The 24,768-nt window shown below is 53.3% G+C and overlaps 2 protein-coding genes across 2 annotated transcripts in view; one reads left to right on the forward strand and one right to left on the reverse strand.

The window, feature by feature from the left end:
- Positions 1-23,630, forward strand: part of CDHR2 (cadherin related family member 2) — a 25,364-nt gene extending 1,734 nt beyond the window's left edge. Inside the window, exons 2-32 of the mRNA XM_015597989.2 lie at positions 2,808-2,874; positions 3,130-3,201; positions 4,535-4,674; positions 4,823-4,876; positions 6,104-6,193; positions 7,946-8,035; positions 8,431-8,556; positions 8,636-8,782; positions 8,863-8,938; positions 9,039-9,154; positions 9,280-9,513; positions 10,485-10,640; positions 10,722-10,883; positions 11,202-11,263; positions 11,495-11,738; positions 13,751-13,990; positions 15,134-15,203; positions 15,316-15,918; positions 16,785-16,856; positions 17,265-17,314; positions 18,693-18,844; positions 18,993-19,101; positions 19,194-19,282; positions 19,715-19,783; positions 19,897-19,974; positions 20,069-20,129; positions 20,215-20,339; positions 20,864-20,977; positions 21,059-21,139; positions 21,498-21,555; positions 23,386-23,630. Coding sequence (XP_015453475.1) covers positions 2,820-2,874; positions 3,130-3,201; positions 4,535-4,674; positions 4,823-4,876; positions 6,104-6,193; positions 7,946-8,035; positions 8,431-8,556; positions 8,636-8,782; positions 8,863-8,938; positions 9,039-9,154; positions 9,280-9,513; positions 10,485-10,640; positions 10,722-10,883; positions 11,202-11,263; positions 11,495-11,738; positions 13,751-13,990; positions 15,134-15,203; positions 15,316-15,918; positions 16,785-16,856; positions 17,265-17,314; positions 18,693-18,844; positions 18,993-19,101; positions 19,194-19,282; positions 19,715-19,783; positions 19,897-19,974; positions 20,069-20,129; positions 20,215-20,339; positions 20,864-20,977; positions 21,059-21,139; positions 21,498-21,555; positions 23,386-23,511 — 3,921 coding nt within the window. The 5' untranslated portion in view covers positions 2,808-2,819 and the 3' untranslated portion in view covers positions 23,512-23,630. The remainder of the gene's footprint in view (positions 1-2,807; positions 2,875-3,129; positions 3,202-4,534; positions 4,675-4,822; positions 4,877-6,103; positions 6,194-7,945; positions 8,036-8,430; positions 8,557-8,635; positions 8,783-8,862; positions 8,939-9,038; positions 9,155-9,279; positions 9,514-10,484; positions 10,641-10,721; positions 10,884-11,201; positions 11,264-11,494; positions 11,739-13,750; positions 13,991-15,133; positions 15,204-15,315; positions 15,919-16,784; positions 16,857-17,264; positions 17,315-18,692; positions 18,845-18,992; positions 19,102-19,193; positions 19,283-19,714; positions 19,784-19,896; positions 19,975-20,068; positions 20,130-20,214; positions 20,340-20,863; positions 20,978-21,058; positions 21,140-21,497; positions 21,556-23,385) is intronic.
- A 986-nt stretch (positions 23,631-24,616) lies between these two features.
- Positions 24,617-24,768, reverse strand: part of GPRIN1 (G protein regulated inducer of neurite outgrowth 1) — a 3,348-nt gene continuing 3,196 nt past the window's right edge. The window contains exon 3 of the mRNA XM_025040606.1: positions 24,617-24,758. Within this exon, the coding sequence (XP_024896374.1) occupies positions 24,617-24,758 (142 nt within the window). The remainder of the gene's footprint in view (positions 24,759-24,768) is intronic.

Here is a 24,768-nt window from a genome sequence, read left to right on the forward strand (position 1 = left end):
AATGTAGATAGTCCCATTTTTCAGAAGACAAACTGAGAGGCAGAGAGAAGTAAACAGCCCCTGGGTGCGGCTGTGCAGTGACTGGGGGCTGGAGTAACACCACACCTGCTCCACTCCCGTGTCTGGGGCTGCCTAGCACAGCGTGGCCTGGGCTATGGCCTGGCCTGGGCATTGTCAAAGGCAGCTCCATTCACTTCCTGTCCATTTGAATCTGCTCTGTCTCTTACCTCTGCTGAGGTACCAGGAGCTTAGGGGCCCAGAGAAGGGACACTAATGCCTGAACATGGCTCCACACCTGACCTGGCCTTAGAGGGGATGCATATGCAAATGCTTGGAGGAAGGACAGCATAGAGTGTGGAGCATTCAGTGGCATGGGCCAGAATAGCTTGTGTGGGAAGAGAGACAGACCCAGGACCTGTGAGAACCTGGCCTGCAAGGCGGAGGGGCAGGAAGGGTGCAGTAGCCAGTGGGAACCACGGTGGAGGTTTGAGCTTGAGGGGTGGCTGCTGCCCAGTGAGGTGGGGCAGGTTTATCCTGTGTCCTCCTCAGCTAATACAGACTGTACCGTTTTCTCAGGGGACCAATCCAGAGGATGACGCTATGGATTGTAGAACTTTGGCCTCATTATGATCAAATGAGTGGGTGTTGTAAACATCTCTGTGAGAAAGAGGAGGCTAGGGAAACCCGGGGCTGAACCAGGCAGTACGGGAAGGAGAGGCAGGATGGCAGCAAGAAAGAGCACTGGGCTGGGTGTCAAAGGGGTGGCCTCCCAGCTCCTCCCTGACTGGCCTGGAGGCTTTGGGCAGGAGTGTTAGTTTCCCTGGTACTCAGGCTTAAGGGGCGTTGACAACCATCTCTTCCTTCCAGGGAGATGGTGCGGACCTGATGCAGGGAAAGATTGTGTGTGGGCCATATGCAAATGTAGTCATCATACTGCTCCTAGTGTGGCTTCTTGAGGCCCCATGACAATAGGAGAGGGGAAGTTGGGAGAAACTTTGATGAGTGATGGGTAGAAGGGGGAAGGGAAGGCCTCAGGGACCCTGCCTAGTGAAGCTCCTAGTTGAGGTTATTCTCGCCAACCTCACCCCCAGAGACTCTGCTTGGGGTTCTGATCTCATTACTGACTGGGCTATATCCCCTACCCTCTGGGACCACAGCATGTTGAGGTAATGGGACAAAGGGCCAGCCATGGCATGTGGCCAGGTCAGCTCCCTGCCCCTTGGGGCGAAGTCCACGGGGCAGGAGTCTCTCATCTTCCCAACAGTGCTGAGGCGAACTTTGCTGTGGTCAGGAACACACCTCACATACCTGCGGCTGCATGCTTTATCACTAGCTGTCCTGTGGCTGCTGACTCACCTCTGAAGAAGAGGGCATGAGAAAACAAAAGAGGTTGGGTGGAGGTCAGATCCAAGATCACACCACAAAGAGATGCCAGGACTGGCAGTGTCCAGCCAGTGGTGAAGTGCCCTAGGTTTTGCCCACACAGTGAATGCCAGCAGCCTGCCACCATCACCAGTGCCCAACTCCATTGCATCTCCACTGCCAGCCCCCCACTACCGTCATCTCCGCCCCACATCCATCACTGCCACCAGCTCCACCTGCCTTTCCACCCGCATCGTCACAAACGTTACCAGCATGTCCACTCTCACCTCATCACCACCAATATCCTTCCCCCCAACCAAACTGCTGTCCCTGTCCCCAACCTGTCTCCAAACCAGCACCAGGACCACCTTGGTCACTATACTTGACCCCGACTCCATCACGCCAGCACCTCTACAGCTTTATCTCCATCTCACGGACAATGGCTCATATGATTCTGAGGACTTATTAATTTCTTCTGAGCAACCCGGTCCATCTGCATATTCCAATTTGGCTGCATATTCCAACGTGGGCTGTCCCCAGCTATCATCTCTAGGAACCTTGGCAAGCCAGCGGTTTTCATAGCCACTTCCCAAGGGTATTGGCTAGAGTCACTCTGTGGATAGTGACTAAAATTGTAGTCCTTGGCTTTATCCACACTCAGCTCACTCTGTCCCTGACCCCTACATTTGGCCTCAGAGCATGAGTGCAGTGATGGGCACAGGGGAGAGATGGGAGCAGTGTCCATGGTGACTTCACTGGCAGTAACAGCCATAAGGTACAGATGACCCTACAAGATGCAGAAGGAAGGGATTTGCATTTGCTGAGCACCTACTGTGTGCCAGGCGCTGATCTGGGACATTCTCTTCTCATTCGCCTGCCCCCCATCACTTATTAGTTATCCTTCCCATCTTACAGATGAAGAAACAGGTCATGGAAGGGCAGTCAATGCCTAGCGACGCTCTGCTGCTTCTCACCTCAGTGAACTTGAACTCTTCAAACAGAGAGGGTAGTGCAGTGGTTGAGGGAATGAATTCTGGATCCCAAACGACCTCTGTTCAGAGCGTGGTCTTATCATTGATTCTCTATGTGGCCTCAGGCAAGCCCCTTACTCTCTCAGCCTTGGTTTCTTAGCAGCCACCTGACAGTTGTGGGAATAACAAGATCATGTGTCTAATGTGCTTGGATCAGTGCCTGCTACTGAACTCTGGGGTCAAGTTCAGGGTCAGTCTCAGGCCAGGGCTCTGGAACAGGCTCAACTACCCTGCTAACTGTCTTGGTTTTCCCGACTCCCTGATCTTGGAACATCTGGAAAACGGTCAGAGGGTGATAGGAGCTTGGGGGAGAACCGCTGAGGGGTGGTGGTGGGTGGGCTTGGGTCAGACCCACAGGGATGAGGGCTCGCTTACTGAGGAAGCCCCTTCCTTTCCCAATGTCTCTGCCCCCAGGTCCCTCCAGACATGATGGGATGGCCATGGCTTTCCTGCCTCTTGCTTCCTGCCTTTGCAGTGTCTGGTGGGTGCTCTTCCTCTCCTACCAGAGCAGCACTAACCTGGGGACCCTTGGGGTTCCCTCCTCAGCAAATACCCAGCTTCATTGACCCAGCCCTGTGCTTGGCTGCCCTGGGAAGGTCTGGGGAGGAATACAGACCCATTGGGTGAGCTGGGCTGAAGTTTGATCAGTGGGCTGGTGTGAGCTCCCACAGGGGCAGGTGGGGGGGTCAGTCTTTACAGTGGTGTCCAGATGTTCCAGTGCTCTGTGCCCCTACAGTGGCAGCCAACGTGGCCCCAACGTTCCTGTCCAACATGACATCAGTGACCCTGCCTGAGGACCTACCAGTGGGTGAGTAACCGTCCTTGTGCTTAGACTGTGCCAAACCCTTGCCCACTAGAGTGTCCCAGAGGCTCCTATGTGGGCTTGCTCCCCATCCTGCAGCTCCAGGGAGTGCCATGGGGCAAAGGTGGCCTGAAGGGAGTTCGTTCCAGTAGTTTGAATCTTTTCAGCATTTGGGTCATGGGCCCTCACACAGCGTCAAATAATCCAGATTCACCCATGAGAATGGTCCTTCCATTTCCCATCTTTCAATCTTTCTGGTTTTCACAAGGAGAAAGTATCCATTTGGTCCCAATACTTCTCTTACACCTCTCACCCTGGCTAATCTCTCTCCACCCCTGCCTGTCCCCCCCAACCCCCGCCCCAGAAGTTAACACCTTTGCTTGGCTCTTACTGCCTTTGTTTGTAGAGTTACCTTCTGTCTACGGCAAATGAGGTGGGTTTTCTATTTATAATAGTGATCTCACACTTGCTTTTAAAATAAGTGTATACGATAAGTGTAGTAAGTTGACTAAAAGAAGAAAGAAGAGTCCTAAATAATGAGATGTGGATATGGTAAAGATCATGGCAGCGTACAGGAGTGAATGATGTTTGGGAAACATCATTTTGGATGAAGCCACAGGGACTGGGTACCAAATTCTCAGCAGGCAGGATATTAGCTGGGGAAGCAGAAATGGTAGATGACTATATTTATTGGGGTGTAGAGTCAGCTGTGCATAACAGACCCCCCTCACAGGTGTAAGCAAGGTCAGGGTTTATCATTTTCTCGCATACCTGTCCAGAGTAGTGAGTTCAGGGCTGTCAGAGGCTCTGTTCTCTTCCTCATGCTGTTCTGTGCTCTGTGCTTCTGGTGTCAGGCACTTCCCTCCTTCTGTCTTCAGGCTCTGCCTTCCTTAGGGTGTGGCACTCCTCCATGTGGACCAAGAGGGTCCACGCCACACCCCAAGGGGGCCCGTCCCTTTCTTTTAAGGACGGGCTCCAGATTTTACACACGCTACTTTTGCTCATGTCTGATTGGCCAGAAGTTAGCCACATGCCCATACCTTGCTGCAATGGTACCTGAGAAATGAGGTCTTTCTTCTACTCTGTCATGTGTCCTGGTCAAAATCCAGGGTTTTTGTTAGTCTGAGAGAAAGGTGGGTGTGAATGCTGGGGGACAGTTTGCAGTCAGCAGAGTCAGAATTGGGATCCCAGTTATCCAAAGCTACCAGATGAAGGAAGAGACTGCATTAAAGAAGGTGGAACCCAGACTCTGCCCTGGGATTCAGAAGCCGGGTCTGGGTACATGAGTAAGGGTGGGGGATGGGCTTTGTAGCCTGGGCATTCCCTGTCCTGTCTCCAGGTGCCGAAGCTTTCTGGTTGGTAGCTAAGGACCAGGACCAGGACCCTCTGACCTACGGAATTAGTGGCTCCAATGCCTACTTTTTCACTGTCATCTCGACCACTGGAGAAGTGAAGCTGGCCAGCCCACTGGACTATGAGGTAAAGGACAGTAGGCTGCGAAAGCCCCGCGACGGGGACAGGGAGACATGGAGAACCCTGGGAGCCAGCATCCGGGGGGGGGTGCCCCGTCTGTGCTCTCACCCTGAGTGGGGGCTTACCTTGCGCCCTTTCTCTCCTCCTACTGCAGACACTCTACTTCTTCCCAGTCACCATCTCCGTGAGCGACGGTCACAACAACCCAGTGAGTGGAGGTGGCATGTGGAGGGCAGGGTGGTCCAGCGATTAGGGGACTGGGGCCCACTCCTGACTTTGTCCCCTGCCTCAAACAAGCAGAAAGAGTCCCAGTTAACAAAAAAAGAATATTTATTTTAATCAAAATTATACTTGTCCACTTTAATTTGTTACACACCATTACCAAGATTTAAATATTTATTACTAATTCAGTTATATAAGCACATGGTTTATATTATAAATGTAACTGTATTATTAATATACATTTTAATAAAAAAAGAATGCCAAATATCTCCCTATTCTAGCTTCTCTGAGATGATCACTTTCAATTCTTTCGGCTGAATGTGTTGGCATTGATTCTCATTTTTCTAAGTAACACATTTACACCACTGTGCCTTGTGTGTGTGAAACTTGAGAGTTATGTCTTTATAACATATTCCCTAAGCCCCATCCATTTAAGATAGTCTTTTCAATGACTTGGATATTCAGGAATACATTCTCTCTGTAAACATCCCAAAAATTACAGGTAAAGGTCAAGTCCCTTTGGGCAACCCTCCCAGCCCCCTCCCACTTGAAGCCAGGTCTGGGTACATGAAGAAGGATGGGGAATAGGCTTTGTGGCCCGGGCCTTCCACTGTCACTGTGTTCTTTCATTCCCTTTCGATAAATGTTCGCGTACACATATGCATCTACAAAAGAAAGAGCACAGTTTTTTGCACATTTTTTGAAACCCATATGGGGTTCTATTGTACATACGGTCTTGAACTGCCTCGTCCATTTTACTACCTGCCTTGAACCTCTTTCTGTGTCTGTGCTTCACTGTCCCAGCCTGGAGACAGACCATGGTGCTTAGCTGGTCTGCTTTGATGGATACTTAGCTTGTCCACAGCTTTACACCATGGCAAACAAAGCTAAAATGAATATTCTTGCGATAAGAAAGGCACATTTTAGATTTTTAAAAAGTGACCTAATGAGGTCTGCAGCTGACACTCAAATGGTTCAGTAAACATGGAAAGAGAGAGAAACCAAACAATGAGCAAATCTGGATGAAGGGTATGGGGAGTTCTTTGTACTATACTTGCAACTTTTCTGCAATTGTATCAGATAACAGGTTACCCCAAACATTGCCTAATTGTCCACCTGAGAAACTATGCCAATTTGCTCCTTGGCTCAGATGTTCCTCACTTTGTTTCAGGAGCCGACATTTTCTAGGCTTACCTGTGCTTTCTTCCTGCAGGTGCAGAAGGAAATGCAGGTGATCGTGGAGGACAGAAATGACAATGCACCTGTTTTCCAAAACACCGGTTTCTCTACTAATATTAGCGAGGTAACATCTGTCTTAATGCGATGTGCGTCGGGGGGAGGCAGGCATCCTAGGAGCTCTTCTCAAGAGTAGGAAGGACCCAAGAGAGCCAGCAGGGGATCCGGGACCGGGAAAAGCACCTGCTAGAAGGGGTGTCTGCTGGAACCAGATTCAGGGGGATGTAACCCCATGAACCATAGGCACAGCAACATTTGACCATCAATCAGACTGCACTGGAATTCTTTCAGCTCTGAAAGAAAATAAAATAGGATTGATTTTCTCACGTATCTGAAAAATTTAGAGGTATATCTAGATTCAGGCATGGCTGGATCCAGGTACTCAAACCATGTCATCAAGAAGAGATTTCTCTCCACCTCTCTGCTTCTCTTGTTGCCTCCATTCTGGGATAGGGGGGCACGTCTCCCTTACAGTGATAAAAGTGTCTTCAGCAGCTCCAGGTTCACATCCCACCATTGTGCAGCTTCAACACAGACTGTCTCAGCCAAAAGCTTAGGGCTGACCCAGTGGCCCATTTTGGGTCATGCGCTCATCAGTCTGGAGGGATGGAATGCTCTGATTGGCTAGGTCTGTATTATGGGCCCACCTTGAACTACATGGGTCGGGAGAGGCACCCCAGTGGTCCCTGAGCATCAAACAGTGCCCGCTCCCAAATCTTCATTACTACGTGGCTTCGAAGACCCATGAGTTAGGGCCCCAGGTGAGGCCAAGCAGCCATTTGCCAGGCTCTGATGGAGCACCTACTATGGTCCAGGTGCTATCCTTGGTGCTGAGGATATCTGGTGAACAAGACAGACCTGGTGGGCACCCTCAGTAGCTCACATTCTAGTGAAGAGCACAGACACTAATCAAGGAAGCACTAAATAAGCAGGATTATTTTAGACAGTGTTGAACTCCATGAAACTCATAAAAAGGGAAAAGTGAGAGAAGGTGACTGAGGAGGGGACTGCTTTAGGTTGAATGGTTAGCAGAGGCTTCTCTGAGTGACACCTGAGCAGAGACCTACATGGCAAGAGGAAGCCGGCAATAGAATGCTCCAGGAAAAGGATGCTCTAGACCGGGGAACAACAGATGCGAAGGCTCTGAGGTGGGGATGAGCACTGAGTGTTCTAGGTACAGTCAGGAAACCAGCGAGGATAAAGGGTGGAGAGCAAGGAAGTGAGGTCAGAGAGGTGGGCAGTGGCCTGCCCGTGGAGGGTTATGGAAAATGCATAGACTGAATTCTAGGCAAAATAAGGGACCCATTGGAGGGTTTTTAGCACAAGAGCGATTCATGATTTTCAAAGATCTCTTTGGCCTCCATGGAAAGAGGGAAGTGTGGACAGGCATTGCAGGGCCAGGTCCCAGGAGACAAAGGCCTTCCAAAAGAACCTTCCAGCTCTGCAGGGTGCTGTCTGTAAGCTACAGAGAGCTCACAAAGATGTCTGATCAGGAAAGTGACAGATCCTTGGTTCTAGAATGATCATTCTGCAAATCAGAAGCCAGCTCAAGTGGTGGGGAGGCTGCATGGGGAGAGGAGGAATGGGGGGAACTCTGTTCTATGCCCTTCTCCCCCCCACCACGCCCGGCCGCCTCCAGAGACCCAACCAATGTGTGAAAGAAAAGGAAACATTTGTGAGACACTGGGTTTCAGGCCCTGGAAGGTGCTGTCATATCCCTGTGGGACAGCTGGGGACACTGAAGCTCAGGGCCGGGGACATGACTTACTCGGGCGTGAAGGAGATGGAAAGCTCATAGGTGAAGAGTCCCTCGTTACAGACCCTGCCCATTGGCTCCCTGGTGTTCTCTGTGCTGGCGGTCGACAAAGACACCGGGTCTGCGGGCGCCGTGGTGTACTACATAGAAAGGGTGAGTGCCAAGTGTGGGCCCCACTGCTCCTCACGGCCACCAGGGGGCAGCATCTCCCACACAACCTGCAGGGGCCTGGAGGGCTCGGCAGGACCGCAGCTATGCAGTGGTCCAGCCCTGGTCCTTAAGCCTTCTATTGGACCCACTCTGGACAGAAGGAGGATACCTGCTGCAGACAGCACCCTTCTTCCCACCCTCTTGCCCAGGGGCACTGTCTGAGCCTTTCTCGAGTCTGTGTCATACCATCCAGTAGTAGAAACTAAGACTTGGAAATGGAGGCTCAGAGAGGTTAAGTGACCTGGTGAAGGTCACAGGGCTGCCCAGTGGTAGGTCTCTCAGAGCAAGCATTGGGGCAGGGCCATGGGGGAGCCAGGCCTGACTGTGCGCTGCCTCAGGTCATCCCTAGCACCTCGGACAGCCAGTACCTCTTCAAGATCCTGCTCAATGGTTCCATCATCCTCAACGGCAGCCTCAGCTACAACAACAAGAGTGCCTTCTACCAGCTGGAGCTGAAGGCCTGTGTGAGTGGGGTGCAGGCCCAGGCGCAGGTGGGAGGGCACCGGGACTGCGGTCCAGCTCACGAGGCCCATCTCCCCTCAGGACTCGGGCGGTTGGTACCAAAACAGCTTCATCACGCAGTGCTCTTCACCTGTCTTCCTGTCTATCTCGGTGATCGACCAGCCAGACCTGGACCCCGAGTTTGTCAGAGAGTTTTACTCGGCCTCTGTGGCTGAGGATGCACCCCAGGTGTGCTGGGGACCCGAGGGGAGATCCTGAGTGGAGACAAAAGGCAGAGAAAGGGTCTGTAAGACCATGCCTCCTTACAGGGAACCTCAGTGCTGAAGGTGGAGGCCGTGGATAGAGACAAAGGCATCAATGACCGCGTGACCTACAGCATCTCCAGTGAGAACGAGGGTGGCCTCAGCCTGGGGCTGGGGTAAGGGAAGGGGTAGGGGCTCTGTCAGAGCTACTGAAAGCAGCTATACCTGCTGCCTCTTGCCAGACTCCACAAGACCTGGCTGGTTTGACATTAGCCAAGATGGGGTGATCAGAGTCAGTGGTTCCTTGGACCGTGAGCAGCTGCTGGAGGAGGATGAGGAGGTGCAGGTGCAGGTCACGGTACGTGAGGGATCCACCACCTCCTTGCCCCCCACCCCCACTTTATAACCTCTGACCTTTGATCTCAACTCTCTCTGAGTGCTAGTTCTCTGACCTCTGACCTCTGGCCCCTGCTCTGTTCTCAGGCCACCGAAGAGCACCTTAACATCTATGGGCAGGAGGCCAAGGTGAGCATATGGGTCACGCTGAGGGTGACCGATGTCAATGACCACAAACCTGAGTTTTTCAACTGTAGCCTCCTGGCCTGCACCTTCACCCCTCAAGAGGCCCAAGTCAACTTCTCCGGCTCCGTGGACGAACATGCCTCCACGCGCATCCCCATCGACGACCTCACCATGGTGGTCTATGACCCAGACAAGGCAGGCGTACCCAGATGAGGGGTGGGGGTGCGGGGGGGGAGATGGTGGCAGACGGCCAGCGGAGGGAGGTGCAGACTGACCCGTAGAGTAAGGTGCCGTGGTGTGTGGTGAGGGGTGAGTGGTGGGTGATCATGAGTGGTGGCGAAAATCAGAGCTGTTGGGTGATACTTGGAAATGGTGGGAGGTGCTGTGCTGGTGGGTAGTCTCGTGCTCAGGGCAGTGCTCGGTGGTGGCGAACAGAGAGGCAGTTGAGTGGAGGTTGGTACTGCATGCTGGGTAACGTTAAGTTTTTGGTGGTGTTTGAGGAGAGGGTGGTGCTGGGGGTTGGTGAAGTTGGGGTCAGTTGGTGTGTTGGGGTCGGTACTGGCTAGTGGTAGATGAGGGCCATGCTGAGCCCAGAGCAGTCTGAGTGACTGTGAAGTTGGAGGGTATTCTTAAGTGGAGGGTATTGAGTGATGGGCAACTTGGATGGTACTGAATGAGGAACAGCTGTAGAAGGTGCTCGTTTGGTATGAAATGTGGAGTGGAGGGTAGGATTGGGTGGTGGTAGTGGGTGGGCATGTTGAGTTGGTGGCTGGCAGTGAGTGGAGTGGTGGGGTGAGGAGTGGAGAGAGGTGTGGGTAATGGAGTGATGCTAGGTGTTGGTGTGGGTGTTGATGTGGGTGGCGGAGGGTGGTGAGGAGTGTCCCGTAAGGAAGTCTTATTGTGATGCTTCGTGGGAGTGGGTTGTGTGTGTGTCTAGGCTCTATCTCTGCAGCCCAACCCTGGGGCCCACAGAGCCCACATTTGTAGGGACTAATGACCAGCCCGTCCTCTCAGGGCCCCGGGCCTCAGTCTTCTGAGCGCCCATCTTATGGGACCTTGGCAGGCAGGGTTTTCTAAAGCAGGAGGCTATGGCCAGGTCTTGGGGAAAAGGTGCGGGTGGGTGCGTTGCAGGGCGTGAGGTCCTTACCATATGGCCCACTCTACAGGGCAGCAATGGTACCTTCCTGCTATCCCTGGAGGGCGCCGATGCCGAAGCCTTCAGCGTGTCCCCTGAGCGGGCAGCGGGCTCGGCTGAGGTTCAGGTGCTGGTGAAGGTCCCGTCACTGGTGGACTATGAGAAGAAGACGGTGATGCTAGTGCAGGTGAGGGGTGCTCTGGGGCACTAGGGAGCTGAGGCCATGGGTGCTCTGGTCTAAATGCTTCTTCCTATCCCCCATCCTCAGGTCGTGGCCACTGACTTGGTCAGCGGGAACTCCTCCGTTGCCTTGGTGACCATCTACCTTAGAGACATTAACGACCATAGGCCCACATTCCCTCACAGCCTGTACAACCTCAGTGTCCCTGAGCACAGTGCAAATGGCTTTGTGGTCACCGACAGCATTCACGTGAGTGTTGAGGGACAGGGTCAAGACGAGTACATGAGGGACAGAGTCAAGATGGGCTGGAGATACACAGAAAAGCGCAGACCGGGGATTTAGCCCTGCCCGAGTCTCCATATCATCTGATGCCTTCAGGTCCCAGGAAGCGTGCATCATGTGTGAGTGTGTATGGGGGTTGTGTGGGGATGCCTATGTGTGAATCTGTGTCAGGGTTCTCCCTGTGTATCCGGAAGCAGGATAGCTTTGTCCCCCAGTCATGCAATTGGCAGTGGGCGCCATCATTTGCAAACAGAGTATGCCATTGTCTATGTCTCTACCTCACAGGCCTTTGACCCAGACACGGGCGAGGGGGGCCGCATCACCTACAGCCTGCTTCCAGGAAACGGGTGAGGTTTCAGAGTGGGTGGGTGGGAGTGAGCGGGTGGTGGGGCTAGGGTAGATGGATAAAATATAGAGCACCACTTACATCGTAATTTCAGATAAACGATGAATAATCTTTTTTTGTATAAGTAGGTTGTGAATGTTCCATGGTAAAATAAGTTTCATTGTTTAGTTGAAATTCAAAATTAAGTGAGTATGCTGTCTTTTTATTCACTCAATTTGGCCACCCAAAACAGGGCAGACATCTTCGAGGTGGATCCTGACTCAGGGACAGTGACAGTGAGAGACAGCGAGCTGCTGGACAGGGAGAAGCAGGGGGTGTACAATGTCACACTGCAGGCCACAGATGGCGGGGGCCTGTCATCCTCCACCACGCTGCAGATCTACCTGCTGGACATCAATGACAACACGCCAGTGGTCATCGGCTCCTACATCATCTTTGTTCAAGAAGAGACGGGCAATGTCTCCGTGACCATCCAGGTGCGAGACAGCCTGGACCCGGTGGGTGGGAAGGGGCAGGACACTGAGCCTGGCTCTGTAGTTGTTCTGGCCCTGGGTTGGAATCTGGGCTTTGCTGTGTGGCCCTGAGAAAGTCAGTCAGTCTCTCTGGGCCTCGTTTCCTCTTTGGAAAATGAGGGCAATTGTAGTACTTATTCCCAAGGTCATTGGCGAATAATGATGAGATGGATACTGGATGTAAAGTGCTCGACATAAAGCCTAGCCAAGAGCAAGCCCACAAAAATGTATTGCTCTTTTTAATTCAGGCCTCTGCTTCATTCTGAAAAGGATTAGAAGTGGCTTAGTTGAAAAAATAAGATAAACAATGGAAGGAATAAAGAGAGAAAATAAGGATGGCATTGTTAAAGGACACAAAGGTAGACCTAGAACTCAGAGCCACATGATTACTAGGAATAGGCTGAAAATTTAGTTCTGAGCTTCCTAATGGCCAAAGTAAAAAAGGAAATGAGATCAATGGCTGGGGTCACAGAGTCTATGAGGTTAAAACCCACTATTGGCTCCAAAGGAGACTTCTCTGAATCATCTGAAAGGGAGTCTTGTGAGAAGCAGGAAGCCAGGTCATCAGAATAACATACATGTGGCCACGGAGCCCACCCATCTTTCTGGGGCTGTGTGCTTTCTAGAGCACGTTCTCATCCCTGATCTTCTGACAGGCTTTGTGAAGTAGATGCTCTAATGGTCCCCATTTCACAGAAGGAGAAAACAGGCCAAAGAGGTTAAGTGACTATTCTGTGGTTGTACAGCCAGTGAAGGCAGCACTGGGTTGGGGGTCAGACTTCCCTGCCCTGAGACCTGGGCATTTCCCCACTGCTCTGTGATGCTTCTCACCCTGGTGTGTGAGCTCCTTGGGCGGGAGTACGTCAGATCTGCTGCTGTAACCACAGTGCCCAGCATGAACCCTGAGAAATGCTTGGTGAAGTAGCTGGCCTGAGTTCAGAGTGCTGAGGGATGAACAGATGGGGTCAGGCTTTTGGAAAAACCATTTCTGGCTGCCTACTCAGGAGGCATTTAATAAACAACATTCTAGCAGAACTGAAATGAAAGAGCTGAGGGTGGGGGTGGTCAGGGACAAAGGGGAAAGAATTGATTCCAAGTCAGAGTAGCCCAGCTCTGGATTCAAAGCCACGTTTGCTGAGCACCTACTAGGCACCAGTTCCTTTGCTGGGCCCTGAGATGCATCCACCATAATCTTGTCCCCAGGTGACTCTCAGGGGAGAACACTGGACAGTCACCCAGGGGTGTCACCTGTGCTCTGTTGAAGGTAGCACAGGGATAATGGAGGCCCGAGGGAGGTACCAACCTGGCCTGGAGTCAGGTAGAGAAGGTATAAAAGGCGTTCAGGGTGAGGGCGTGGGCAAAGGCCCAGTGGCGTGAACGAATCTATTGTATCCTCTGTGCTGAATCACTCCAAAGACGAACCAAGCGTGCATTCAGGACACTGGCAGGACACCACACGCACACACACACACACACACACACACACACATGGGTAAAGATTCAGCTGTTTAAAAACTATAGCACCGAAGTAGTCATCATGGGAAAATCAGAATCATGTCAGACTTCCACTCATTTTATGTTCATTTGTTTGTTTAAATTTTAACTCCATCATATACTGCCCCCATGCACCCCTCCCCACTAGAATATCAGCTCCATAAGGGGACTGTCTTGATCCTGGCTTGATTCCCAGTGCCTAGAACAGGGCTGGGCACATGGTAGGTACACAGGAAACATTTGTTGGGTGAACGAATGATCTCGGTGCTTAAGATCTCAGAAGCTCTTGCAAGCTGTTAATCTGACCCTCTTAGTTGGAAGGCTGAGGCTGAGAGATTGGTTAGCAACCACTGGCTTCAGGCCCAGTCACTGCCCTCGTGCGCCAGCACTGGAAGGGGAGGCCAGACTGCAGGGGGTGGCTGGGAGGCTGGGGGACTGGCGAGCACCTGATGGCTGCTGCCCTATTCCGCTTGTCTGCACAGGCTCATGACGACGACCAGCCAGGCACCAACAACAGCCGTCTGTACTTTAGCTTGCTGCCCAGTCCCTACAGCCACAACTTCTCGGTGGACCCTGACACAGGGCTCCTCAGAAACCTGGGACCCCTGGACAGAGAGGCCATTGACCCTGCCCTGGGGGGTCAAATTGTGCTGACGGTGCGTGTGTCCGACTGTGGCGTGCCTGTCCTCAGCACTGAGGTCAACGTCACCATCACTGTGGAGGTAAGGCTTGGCTCAGCTGGGGGCGGGGGGTTAGGATAGGCTTCCAAGCAGATGGCCAGCTCCCTACCTCCCCTCAACTTAAGTGGCATTTTGTGAGTGCGTCGGTCCTTTTACATCCCTGAACTAGTCCTTGCCATGGTCTTGTGAGCAGGAACTACTACCCCATTTTTCAGTTGAAGACATTGAGGCCCAGAGAGGTCAAAGTCACAGATGAGGCAGAGGCAGGGCCGGATTTGACTCGGAGCTGTGCTCTTAGCCACTCCTGCAACTTAGGAAAGTCTTAAGAATGCAGCTGACCATGTGCATGGAGCCAGTCACACCATTTCTGGGAAATCACCCTTAGAAAACATGTCTGGTTAAGGAGAGGAGGGCTTTATTTTCAAAGATGTCTGTTCCCCCATTATTTGGAAAAAACTGAAAGCAAAAGCAGATGCCTGTGGACTCCCTGGGGGAGGAGGGCTGGAACAGTCAAGGGCACCCCTTCACATACCAGTGTTAGGGGTGAAAGCAGTAGGTGGAGTCGGCTCCATGCTTTGACAATAGTGGCAGCGCTTTGTCTGTGCAGGGTGGCCAGGCTGGAGAGGGAAGATGAGAACAGAAAACAGTGGGCATCTGAGGGCAGGACCACATCTCAGCCCTGGCAATACCTGACTGAGCACAGAGCGAGTATTGAGTGTTGTGGGATTGGCTCAAGGCAGGAGGGACAGAAGGAAAGAGGGGATGAGGGAAAGCTTCAGCCCCAGGGCCTGTGCAGAAACACAGTGGGATTGGTGCCAGTACAGTAAATCTGAGAGATGGGAGTTGAGCTGGGCCAGACGGGGCCACTGGTGAGAACTCGGAGCCATCCTTCCAGAAAACAGGGTCTAAGATGGCCCTGAGCCATGGTCAGAGAAGAAGAGAGGAGGTGGGTCTCCTTGAAAACTTCACAGGTCCCACCACGGGTCTCCGAGCCCCAGGTGTGAGACCTGGGCCGGTTCCTTCTTCGCAAAGGCTGCTTCATCATCTGTGCAGTGGGTAATGCCGCCTTGGGGGACCAGAGTCTATGCCTCCGGCCAGAGGAGTGGGTTTCTCTGACTGGCTCTGGGGAGGCTGAGCGCTGGGGGCTCCTGAAGTCCCCGAACTCAGAGCTCCCCCTGCCTACAGGACATCAATGACAATCTGCCTGTCTTCACCCAGTTGAGTTACACCTTCCCGGTGAGGGAGAGGGACCCAGGTAAGTCTTCCCTGGGCCAGGGAGGGCCTGAAACGCCCAAGGGAGGTGATCACAGGGGGTGCCTCCAGTGGCCTTGCCAGGGGTCTCTCCAAACTCTGCCCCTCATCCACAGGAGTGCTGGTGGGCGTGGTGAAGGCCTGGGATGCGGATCAGACGGAAGCCAACAACCGTATCAGCTTCAGCCTGTTAGGGGGCGGTGCCAACTTCATGCTCCGGGGCTATGTGCTGGGGTCTGGGTGGGCTGAGGGCCGCCTCTGGCTGCCCTCAGATGTGAGCCTGGACTATGAGACCCAGCCCTCCTTCAATCTGACAGTGATTGCGGAGAACCCAGACCCCCAGGGAGCTGAGGCCACCGCAGGAATCTTTGTGCCTGTGGAGGACGTGAATGATGAACCACCCACCCTGGACGCGTCCTCGCTCCAGGGCATTCATGTGGCTGAGAATGGCTCGCAGCACGGCCTGGTGGCTGAGGTGGTTGCCCAGGACGTGGATACACAGGCCCAGCTGGAGGTGCAGCTTGTAAACGTCATCTGTACCAAGGCCGGGGTCAACGTGGGCAGCCTGTGCCATGGCTGGTTCTCTGTGCTGGCCAACGGCTCTGTGCTCATCAATCAGAGTGAGGCCATCGACTATGAGATCTGTGACCTAGTCACGCTGGTTGTGCGGGCCTATGACCTCACAACGGATCCCCGCTTCCAGGCCTACAGTGACAACGGTGAGGTGGCCTGGCCTGCAGGGCTCGGCAGGCTGTAGCACAGGGGTTGTAGGGGGCAGCCCTGGGCTGGAACCTGCAAAGTCTGGGTTCAGATGCTGGCTCTAGCCCTTGACAGCTGTATCACCGGGAAAGTCAGGTTGCCTCCCCAAGCCTCAGTTTTTCCATCTGTCAGGTGAGGTTGGCTGTGCAGATCAAATGAGAACATGTCTGTAAAGTGTTTAGTGCAGAGCTTGGCACATAGGAAGCACTTAATGAATATTATTATTTTGTGAGGTTGTGTAAACGAAAGAGCACACTTCAGAGTCAGACGTGTGCTCGTGTCCCACCTTTGACACCAAGTAGCAATAATAATCCTATTAATGGCATATACTGAGTCCTTACTATAGCCAAGAGCTATGCCAGTCACTTTGTAAGCATGTCTTAATTTTATTCCCACACGACCCATGAGGTAGGAGATCCCTATTCAATTTTATAAATGAGGAAATTGAGGCACAAAGTGCTTGTAAGCATGTCTTAATTTTATTCCCACAAGACCCATGAGGTAGGAGATCAATTTTATAAATGAGGAAATTGAGGCACAAAGTGGGCAGTTCAATAACCTAACTTACACAGCTAGATAATGTTATGGCTGGGCTGGGCTCCATCCTGGCCCATTGGCCTAGCCGTGTGACCTTGAATAAGTTTCTTACTCTCTCTGAAGTCCGGGAAGAAAACTCCCTTCCACAAAGGCCAGATGTCAGGAGCTGGGAAGGGAACTGAACATGGGTGATGCCTGGGAGGGAGGCTTCTGGAAGCATGGCTGAGGCCCATGCTTTCTGGGTGAGGCCTTTGCCTAGAGACCAGAGCCAGCAAACCTTGTCCCCTAGGAAGCCTCCCCATTGCCATCGAGGACGTGAATGACAATGCACCCTATTTTCTGCCTGACAATAAGACTTTTGGTAAGCAGCAACCCTCTCCCTCCCCACTCGCACTGTGCTCTGCCAGGACTGCCTTTGGTTAACTCCCTTAGACCCTTCTCAAGCCCCAGGGAGCCCTTGGAAAGGGAGGAGGCCTCCTATCCTGCTTTCCCACAAGGTTCCAACAGGAGGGGAGACCTGAGTGTTCACCTCAGTGCTGCCCCGACTCATCTCTAACCCTGGGCCAGGCTTTCCCTCTCTGGGCCTCAGTTTCCCCATCTGCACCATGGGAAGTGGATGACCTGATAACTAATGGTTCGGGGGTAGTTGTCATGAGGGTCTCTGGTTGTAGAGAGCTTGAGGGCAGGTTTGGGGGGATGCGCTGCACTCGTGGTCAGCATGTGGGCACTGGTCCTGACCCCACTGACCCCTTCCTGTCCATACTTGTAGTGATCATCCCGGAAATTGTGATGCCCAGCCATCAGGTTGCTTCCGTCCGGGTAAGTCCTTGGCTCCAGCCTTTGTGTCACCTTAGCTCCAGGAGACACAGGGCTAAGACCTTCAGACCTTTGAGCCGCCCCCAAAATGTCTTAACACTGGAAAGGAAATTTATTGGCTCCAACATATGAAAAGAAAACCCCAGAATGGAAATGAACATGCCTGCCTAATTGATATGATTAAACTTCATTAATTGTTAAATTTAGTATTCATAAAAATTTCATGACCATAAAAACCACTTGCAGGCTAGATTTGTCTCACCACACCAGAATTCCTGAGTATTACAGCGAAATCATAGTAACTGTAAATTAAATGAGTTCCTTGTAGTTAAATAATTTCCAGAGAAACATCATAACAGGATTTTCAGTTTTTTATGGTGTTGGATGCAGGTATATTTATTAGAGGATGGTAGTTATGCCATGCGATGGGTGTGGCGTTCCACACAGCCTGGGGCCTTGGCCAGCCGGGCCTCTTTGTGGCCTGGGGAGCCGCCACGCCTTTCTGGAACTCAGTTTCTCTCAAGGACAAGAAGCTGGCAGTCACCTCTTAGAGCTGAGAGGCGGTGGCGTCTGGTTCCACTGCCTGCGCGGTGGAAAGGGCTCAGGTGTAGGAGATGTGCAGCCTGGCCTGCCTCCCTGCTTAGAGCTGAGTCTTCGGTAGGATACGGTCTCTCTCGGAGGCTCAGTTTCCTTCCAGAAACTGGGGTAGTAATTCTCCCTTTCTAGATTCTTGCAAGCCTCTTAAACAGTTTTTCAGTCTTCAGCCAATTGCCTTCCAATGTCATGAGTCTGGCCATGGCTTTGAAAAATTTTCTTGAAATCAACTCTTTTTGAAACTTAAACACCAGCTTTGGCCTTGTCCTGGACAGTGACATCAGTGGATTTGTGGCTCTGCATGTTGGCTATATTTTTTCTAGAAGGCACTAGAATGAATAAAAATGTTTGCAGCCTCACTCCCTCCCGTCCCCACCCCCCCGCCCTGCCGCTCCCAGCCATTTCATGATCCGCTAGGGGAATGAATTCATGCTCACATCAGTAAGCACTGAAATGAAGGCTGCAAGAGAAGGTGCCTGGCACACAGTAGGTACTCAGGAAGCCTGAGCATCCCGTGCTTGTGCGTGTGTGTGGCAGCAGGTTGGGGGAGCAGGGCAGGATTTCCATGTGAAAGGGACTTTGGGTGGTTGCCTGCTCAGTTGGGAGGCCAGAGCCAGGGAGTTGCCCAAACCTGAATTTCTTTAAAGCATTTTCTCAGTTGAGGTGGCATGGAAGGCTGATAGAGATTATGGGGACCAGCCGCCCAGGCCACCCTAGCCTCTGTTTCCTGCTGGGGGCGTTGGGGTACCTGGCCTGGTCCACAGAGGTTGTCTACTCTTGCTCCCAGGCCAGAGACGATGACTCAGGGAACAATGGGGCCATCCTGTTCTCCATCCTCCAAGCGGATTTCGTCACTAAGGATGGGGCCGTGATCGCTTTCAATGGCTTCTTCCGAATCTCCACCTCCTCAGAGGCCAACGTGTTCATTGGCACCATTGAGTAACTGCGGGCAGCCCCTGGATGGGGGTGGGGTGCAATGGGGGGCCCTCAAGGCAGTGAGTTCCTCACCCTTGGAGGTATATAAGTAGGTTTCAGAGAACTCCAGCTTGAGTTCCAAGACTGTGCTGTGCCCTCTTACCTTACATAGGCTGGTGACCAGCCTTGATTCAACTCTCCAAGGCACCTACCAAGTGACAGTTCAGGCCCAGGACAGACCTTCCGTAGGTCTTGCCCAGGAAGCCAATATCACCCTGAATGTGAGTGTTGGGCCCTGCCTCCAGCCCCCAGTGCCCTTGGCCAGCCGCTGGGTCCCTTGTGCCTCATTGCTCCCCATGCCCTCCTCCCACAGCTCTTCACTGTGGACCAGAGTTACCGTGTGAGGCTGCAGTTCTCCACGAACAAGGAAGAAGTGGGCGCCAACATGGAGGAGATTAAGGCGTAGGTCTGGGGCACCTGCAAGGAGACTTTGGGGGAAGAACAGGGCCTGGGAGCCTGGTCCCTGATAAGACCTCGATAGAATGTCTCTCAGCTCTGTCCCAGACTCACACTATATCTTGTCCCTGTCTTTAACCTTATGACTGCACTTCCTTTCTGCATGTCCCCAGAAGCCTATGGTTGGCTGGGCAGGGAGAGGTCTAAATAGGGCTGCCATGTACAGTCGTTAAGGCTCTGCACTGCACAAGGGCTCTCTGCTTGCTGGGGCTTCCTTGTCTCTTTGTCCAGGGGTGCTATGTGCTTAGCCAGGGGAGCCATCTGGGGGAATTGCTCCTTTCTAATTTATACAATCCTAATTCCACTGACAGAGCCCCAGCCACAGGCCTAGGTTAGGGCCCCTCCCCCAGGCTTCTGTGACACATGCGCCCTTTGTAGGGCTCTCGCCCAGGCGACCAGGACTACTCTCTACGTTGTGGACATTAAGGACATAGAATCCACAGCTCGGTGAGTGCCCGCGGGCCCAGTGGTTGGGATGAGGAAGAGAAGCTGCAGCTGGAGGGTCCTGCTGGGTGTGGGTGATCCTGGGCTGCTGACTCTTCACTCCCACCCCATTCCAGGGCCCGAAGCCGTTCCTACCTTGACGGCTACTTAGTCTTCCCAAATGGGTCAGCCCTGACACTTGATGAGCTGAGCGTGTGAGTGGGGTTGCCCTTGGGGTGGGCAGGAGGGTGACTAGGAAGTCTGTGGGATGCTAATGTCCCTCGGGCCTGAGCGGGGCTCTGTGGACAGGATGATCCGGAGTGACCAGGACGCACTGATGCAGCTGCTGCAGCTGGGGCTGGTGGTGGTGGTGAGTGTCCGCAGGGTGGAAGTAATGGGAGAGTGGGGCAGGGGATGTTGACCCCAGAGCCTCCCTCACACGCCTTCTCTTCCAGGGCTCCCAGGAGAGCCCGGAGTCAGACCTGCCAAAGCTGCTCAGTAGCGTCATCATCGGATTGGGAGTGGCTTTGCTGCTGGTCATTGTGATCATGACCATGGCCCTTGTGTGTACCCAGAAGAGGTGCTGCTCCCATTACCCTATGTCTCCAGCCCAACCTCTCCCAACCCCCAAGACATCGGAGGGCGGGTTGGGGTTGAAAGAACTTGGGCTTAGATGTCAGGTATGTCTGTATTCAGTCCCCACTAATCTGTTGTGACATCTTGGGCCCGAGCCTCAGTTTCCTCATCTGCAGAATGAGTATGACACTAGCTTCCTCAAAGCCCTCAAGGAAGCATTGTGTATCTCACACCCAATAAGACGTCTGGCATATACTATGCATTTAATAAATGCTGCTTTGTTTTCTCTTTCCAATACATTTGCAGTTCAGCAGCCACATCTGGGTTTGATTCTAGGCCTTACCACTAGCCAACTGTGTGGCCTTTGGTGAATCCTTTCCCTTCTCTGGCTCTTACTTGTACCCTCTGCAAAGTGGAGCCAACTCTCTCACCTGCCAGGGTCATCGTGAAGTCACACTCCCAGGGCCTGTACTGGGCACACAGTGGGTGTGCAGGGAAAGTAGTGATCCCTTTCCTGGTTCCCCACAGATACCACCGGAAGCTTCGGGCTGTAAAGGCTGCCAACGAGGCCCGGAGAACAGTGGCGGGGGTGATGCCCTCAGCCTCTGCCATCCCTGGGACTAACATGTACACCGCTGAGAGGTGAGCAAGGCCTGAAGGCTGGGTAAGAGGCTCCATGGGGCAGCTGAGGTCCATGGCCGCTTGACTAAGCCTTCTCTCCAGGGCCAATCCCATGCTGAACCTCTCTACCAAGGACCTGGGTTTTGAGTCCCAATCCTCCTCCAGCGACCTGGACTGTATCAGGTGAGCAATGCCCCTCACAGACAGGCTGTTTGGTGGTGGTGATGGTGATGATGATGGTGGTGATGGTGGTGGTGATAGAAGTGATAGTAATGATGGTGGTTGTGGACATGGTGATGATGGTAGTGATGGTGGTGGTGATGGTGATGGTGGTGGTGGTGACAGAGGTTTTGGTGATGGTGGTGGTGATGGAGGTGGTGGCGGCGATGGAGGTGGTAGTGGTGATGGTGCTGGTTGTGATGCTGATGGTGGTGGTGGTGGTGGTGTGGTGGTGAAGGAGGTAGAGGCAGTGGTGGTTCTTGACCACAGACAGGAAGGACTGGGCCTGCCAACTATCTGAACTCTATCATCTCCCCTACAGCCGCAACTCCCTGGATGACAACTCTGTGGACCTGGAAAAGGACAAACAGGAAATCAAGGCAAGATGGGGGATGAGTTGTTGTTTGGGGATTCTGAATTGGGGTCTTTTTCTGAAGGGGTGGGGTTCAGGACAGAGCAGAAGGACCTGCTGCTGACTTCGGCCCTTGGACACCCTATGGCTCTGTAATGGGGTCCAATCCTTGCTCCTCTACTGTTCATTGTGACACCGGGTGCTGGTGACTTCTCCCTCTGGTTCTGTTTTCTCACCTGTAAATGGGGATCGGAACGCCAAACACCCAGGGCTGTTGTGAGGATGAAATAAGAGTGGGCATAAAAACCACCTGGCACAAAGCATGTGCTAAAAAATCTGGTTCCCTACCTTCACATCCTTTATATAAAAGCTGGAGGGGTGGGGGAAGAGATCTGGAGATGAATATAACCTAGTGAAGGAGAGAAAGTAGGCTCAGATAAACAATAGTACCATCATTTGTTCAATAGGTTAGTTGGTTCAATTAAATCAAGAGTTCACACAGCCTGGGCTGCTGACTGGAATCGTGTGGGGAGCTCTTCAGAAGCACGGGGTCACAGCCCAGGCATTCTGACCTGATGGCTGAGGTGGGCCTGGCATGAACCTGTTGTTAAAGCTCCAGGGATTCTCACCTGCAGGCAGGATTGAGAAGCACCAGAGCAGATCATGGGTAGGGTGGGGCATGGCTCTACTCCCTAGAGGGGTGGGCCGCCAAATCCAGAAGGAACTACTATCTCTCCTTCTCACTTTGAAAACCACCACTGGAGTAGAAGCACTAAGGCCCATTGAGCTTTATTTACTAGTCTGCAGTTCTGTGTGCCTGTGGGTGGGGGTGGGGGAGTGCGAGTAGGTATCCACCAACCATTCACCTTATCCACTCCCCTCTGGGTGCTGCCTTCAGCCAGGCCTTGCTCTCTGGGGGTCCGCATCCTTCCTTCATGCTTCAATACTTACTTTTTCCCTTGAGGATGCCTTACATGGAAGGACTTGGTCAACCACAGCCTCTTGTGGGCATTAAAATACCAGAACATTGCACAGGGACCTGACTGTAACATGGAGGCCTCCAAACAGGCCCCCAAGGACAGGGGTCATAGATAGCAATCCAGGCTGCCAGGCAGCAGTGGAGGCCTCTGGTTGGATGGCTCATCTCTGGTTGAAGACGGTTTGAGGCAAAAACTCCAGCGAACATGTCTAGAGAGAACTGAGGCATAAGGGAACAATTTTGCCTGCCAGAGCTGGTGGCCAGACAGGTGACTCCTGGAGAGGCCAAAGCTGACCCCCAGAGAGGAGTGGAGTCGGAGGCCCCAGCACTGTGGCTGGATCTGTGGGCTGGGGAGGGGCAGAGAGCTCTGAAAGAAGAGTCTGGAGAAGGAAGATGCCTTCTTTGAAGGCTATTGAGAGCCTTCAAAGCCAGGAGAGAGCCAAAACTGTCTGGGATGGCAGGGGGTCCGTTGTTATTTCCAGAAGCTGCCTGAGGCTCTGCTCCCTCTCCTGCAGCAGTAGGTGGGCTTTGGGGTCTCTGGGAAAGCCCAAGAGGCCATGGGTGCCTGCCATGGGGAGCAGGTGACAGGAAGTGAGGTGGACTGACTCCTTGGCACAGGACCTAAGGCCTGGCATTATTCAGGACAACGTGCTGCTGTGCCCACGGATGGGGCAAAGGCCAGAGTAGATCCCTTCTAGGCCCAGCCCTTCACCTGAGCCCAAGTGCGTGTCCAGTGGCCACAGAGACCTCTGGGACATACCCAGGAAACAGGCCCCAGGAGGAGCCAAGGAGTCTTCAAGCCCACCCACAAACTTAGGGCCTGGGGAGATTACCCCACCTGGCCTCTGCCCTTCATACCTCTCCTCTCTCTCCACACAGGAGCCCCTGCACAGTCCTACAGCATCAGATGCAGAGCCCCTGAGCGCAGTACTGTCAGGAAGGAACGTGGGTACCGGGGGACAGCTGTCCTTCACCAACGCTGGCCTGGACACCACAGACCTGTGACGGGGGCCCTTCTACAGAGCTCCACATGGGCCCTGACTCTTCTAGTCTACCTCGGAAGAGGCCCTGTCTCCCCCAAACTATACCTACCCTCTCTGAATTTAATAATACATTGTGTTGATCTGCCCCCTTCTGCTTGTAGCTAATCACAGCTGACAAGAGTTGGGGAATATTTTATTACCAATGTACATTGTGACAGTTTGTAGCCAAAAACTTCGCTGGAGGAGTGGGGATGGGGTACTTGAGTGGTCCTCAGGGATTGGTGGGGCTCACAGCACAGGGGGGACAAAGGGCTGGAGAGGGCAGCCTTTAAAGGACAACTGTGGTTGTAGAATGAGCTCTCCATTCTGCCCCAGTACCCAAGACCAGCTGTCACTCAGGCTGCCTGTGGTCCAAGTCCAGACCTGTCTGAGACCTTCTAACCTTTCTGACCTTCTGACTCCTTTCAATTGCACCCCCAGGGCACTCCTGCAGCTGCCTTCCCTGGCTGGGAATTGTGAATGAGTGTCCTGTGAGGGTGGACATAGGGGCTGGGGGTTGGACCAGGTGAGGGGGAGACTGGAATTGGGGATGACTACCATCAGCATGCAAGAGATGCCCGGGCCATGGGGGCCAGCCTGTGGCGAGGACTTGTACTCATACATGCCCAGGGCCTCACATTCAGAACCTTGCACACTCAGGAGCCTCGCACACTCGAAGCTTTTGTGCAGTCTCTTCCTTCCATTCTGGGGAATTGGCGGCCACTGTCAGCACATCAGTCTAGACATCTCAGGAGCCTGCCTCAGCTCTCAGGGCTGGGGATTGGGGTGCTGAGCGGGTGCCCAAGGTTGAGGTCACCCAGTGTGATGGGGAGGGAGTGGAGCTGAGGCTGTGAGGAGACAATAGGGTGTCAGGGCTGGGACCCGTGGGCTCATGACCATGAGGGAGCTAGGTAGAGGGGGTTCATTTGTGTGGGAGGGGAAGCGGGTTAGAAAGGGGATGAGAGGGCCCTAGAGGCTGCCCACCCCTCCGAGGCCTGTCGTGCCTCCAGGGGATCCCTTCTATTGGTCTGGGGTCAAGAAGGGAGCCTGAGAAGGTTGGAAACCTGGGCGTACAAAAGGGGAGCAGGTCACTCGGCCGTGGGTCCCGCCCGTGAGCAGCACCGCGGCCGGCGGACGCTCTGCAGCAGCGCACGGAAGAGGCCAGGCGGGCGTTTGGCGGCGCCCTCGGGGGGCGCGGCACGCACAGAGCCCGCACGGCCCGGGCCCGGGCGGGCGCGGC

This window comes from Pteropus alecto, unplaced genomic scaffold (assembly GCF_000325575.1).
Source record: "Pteropus alecto unplaced genomic scaffold, ASM32557v1 scaffold78, whole genome shotgun sequence".
Lineage (NCBI taxonomy): Eukaryota > Metazoa > Chordata > Mammalia > Chiroptera > Pteropodidae > Pteropus > Pteropus alecto.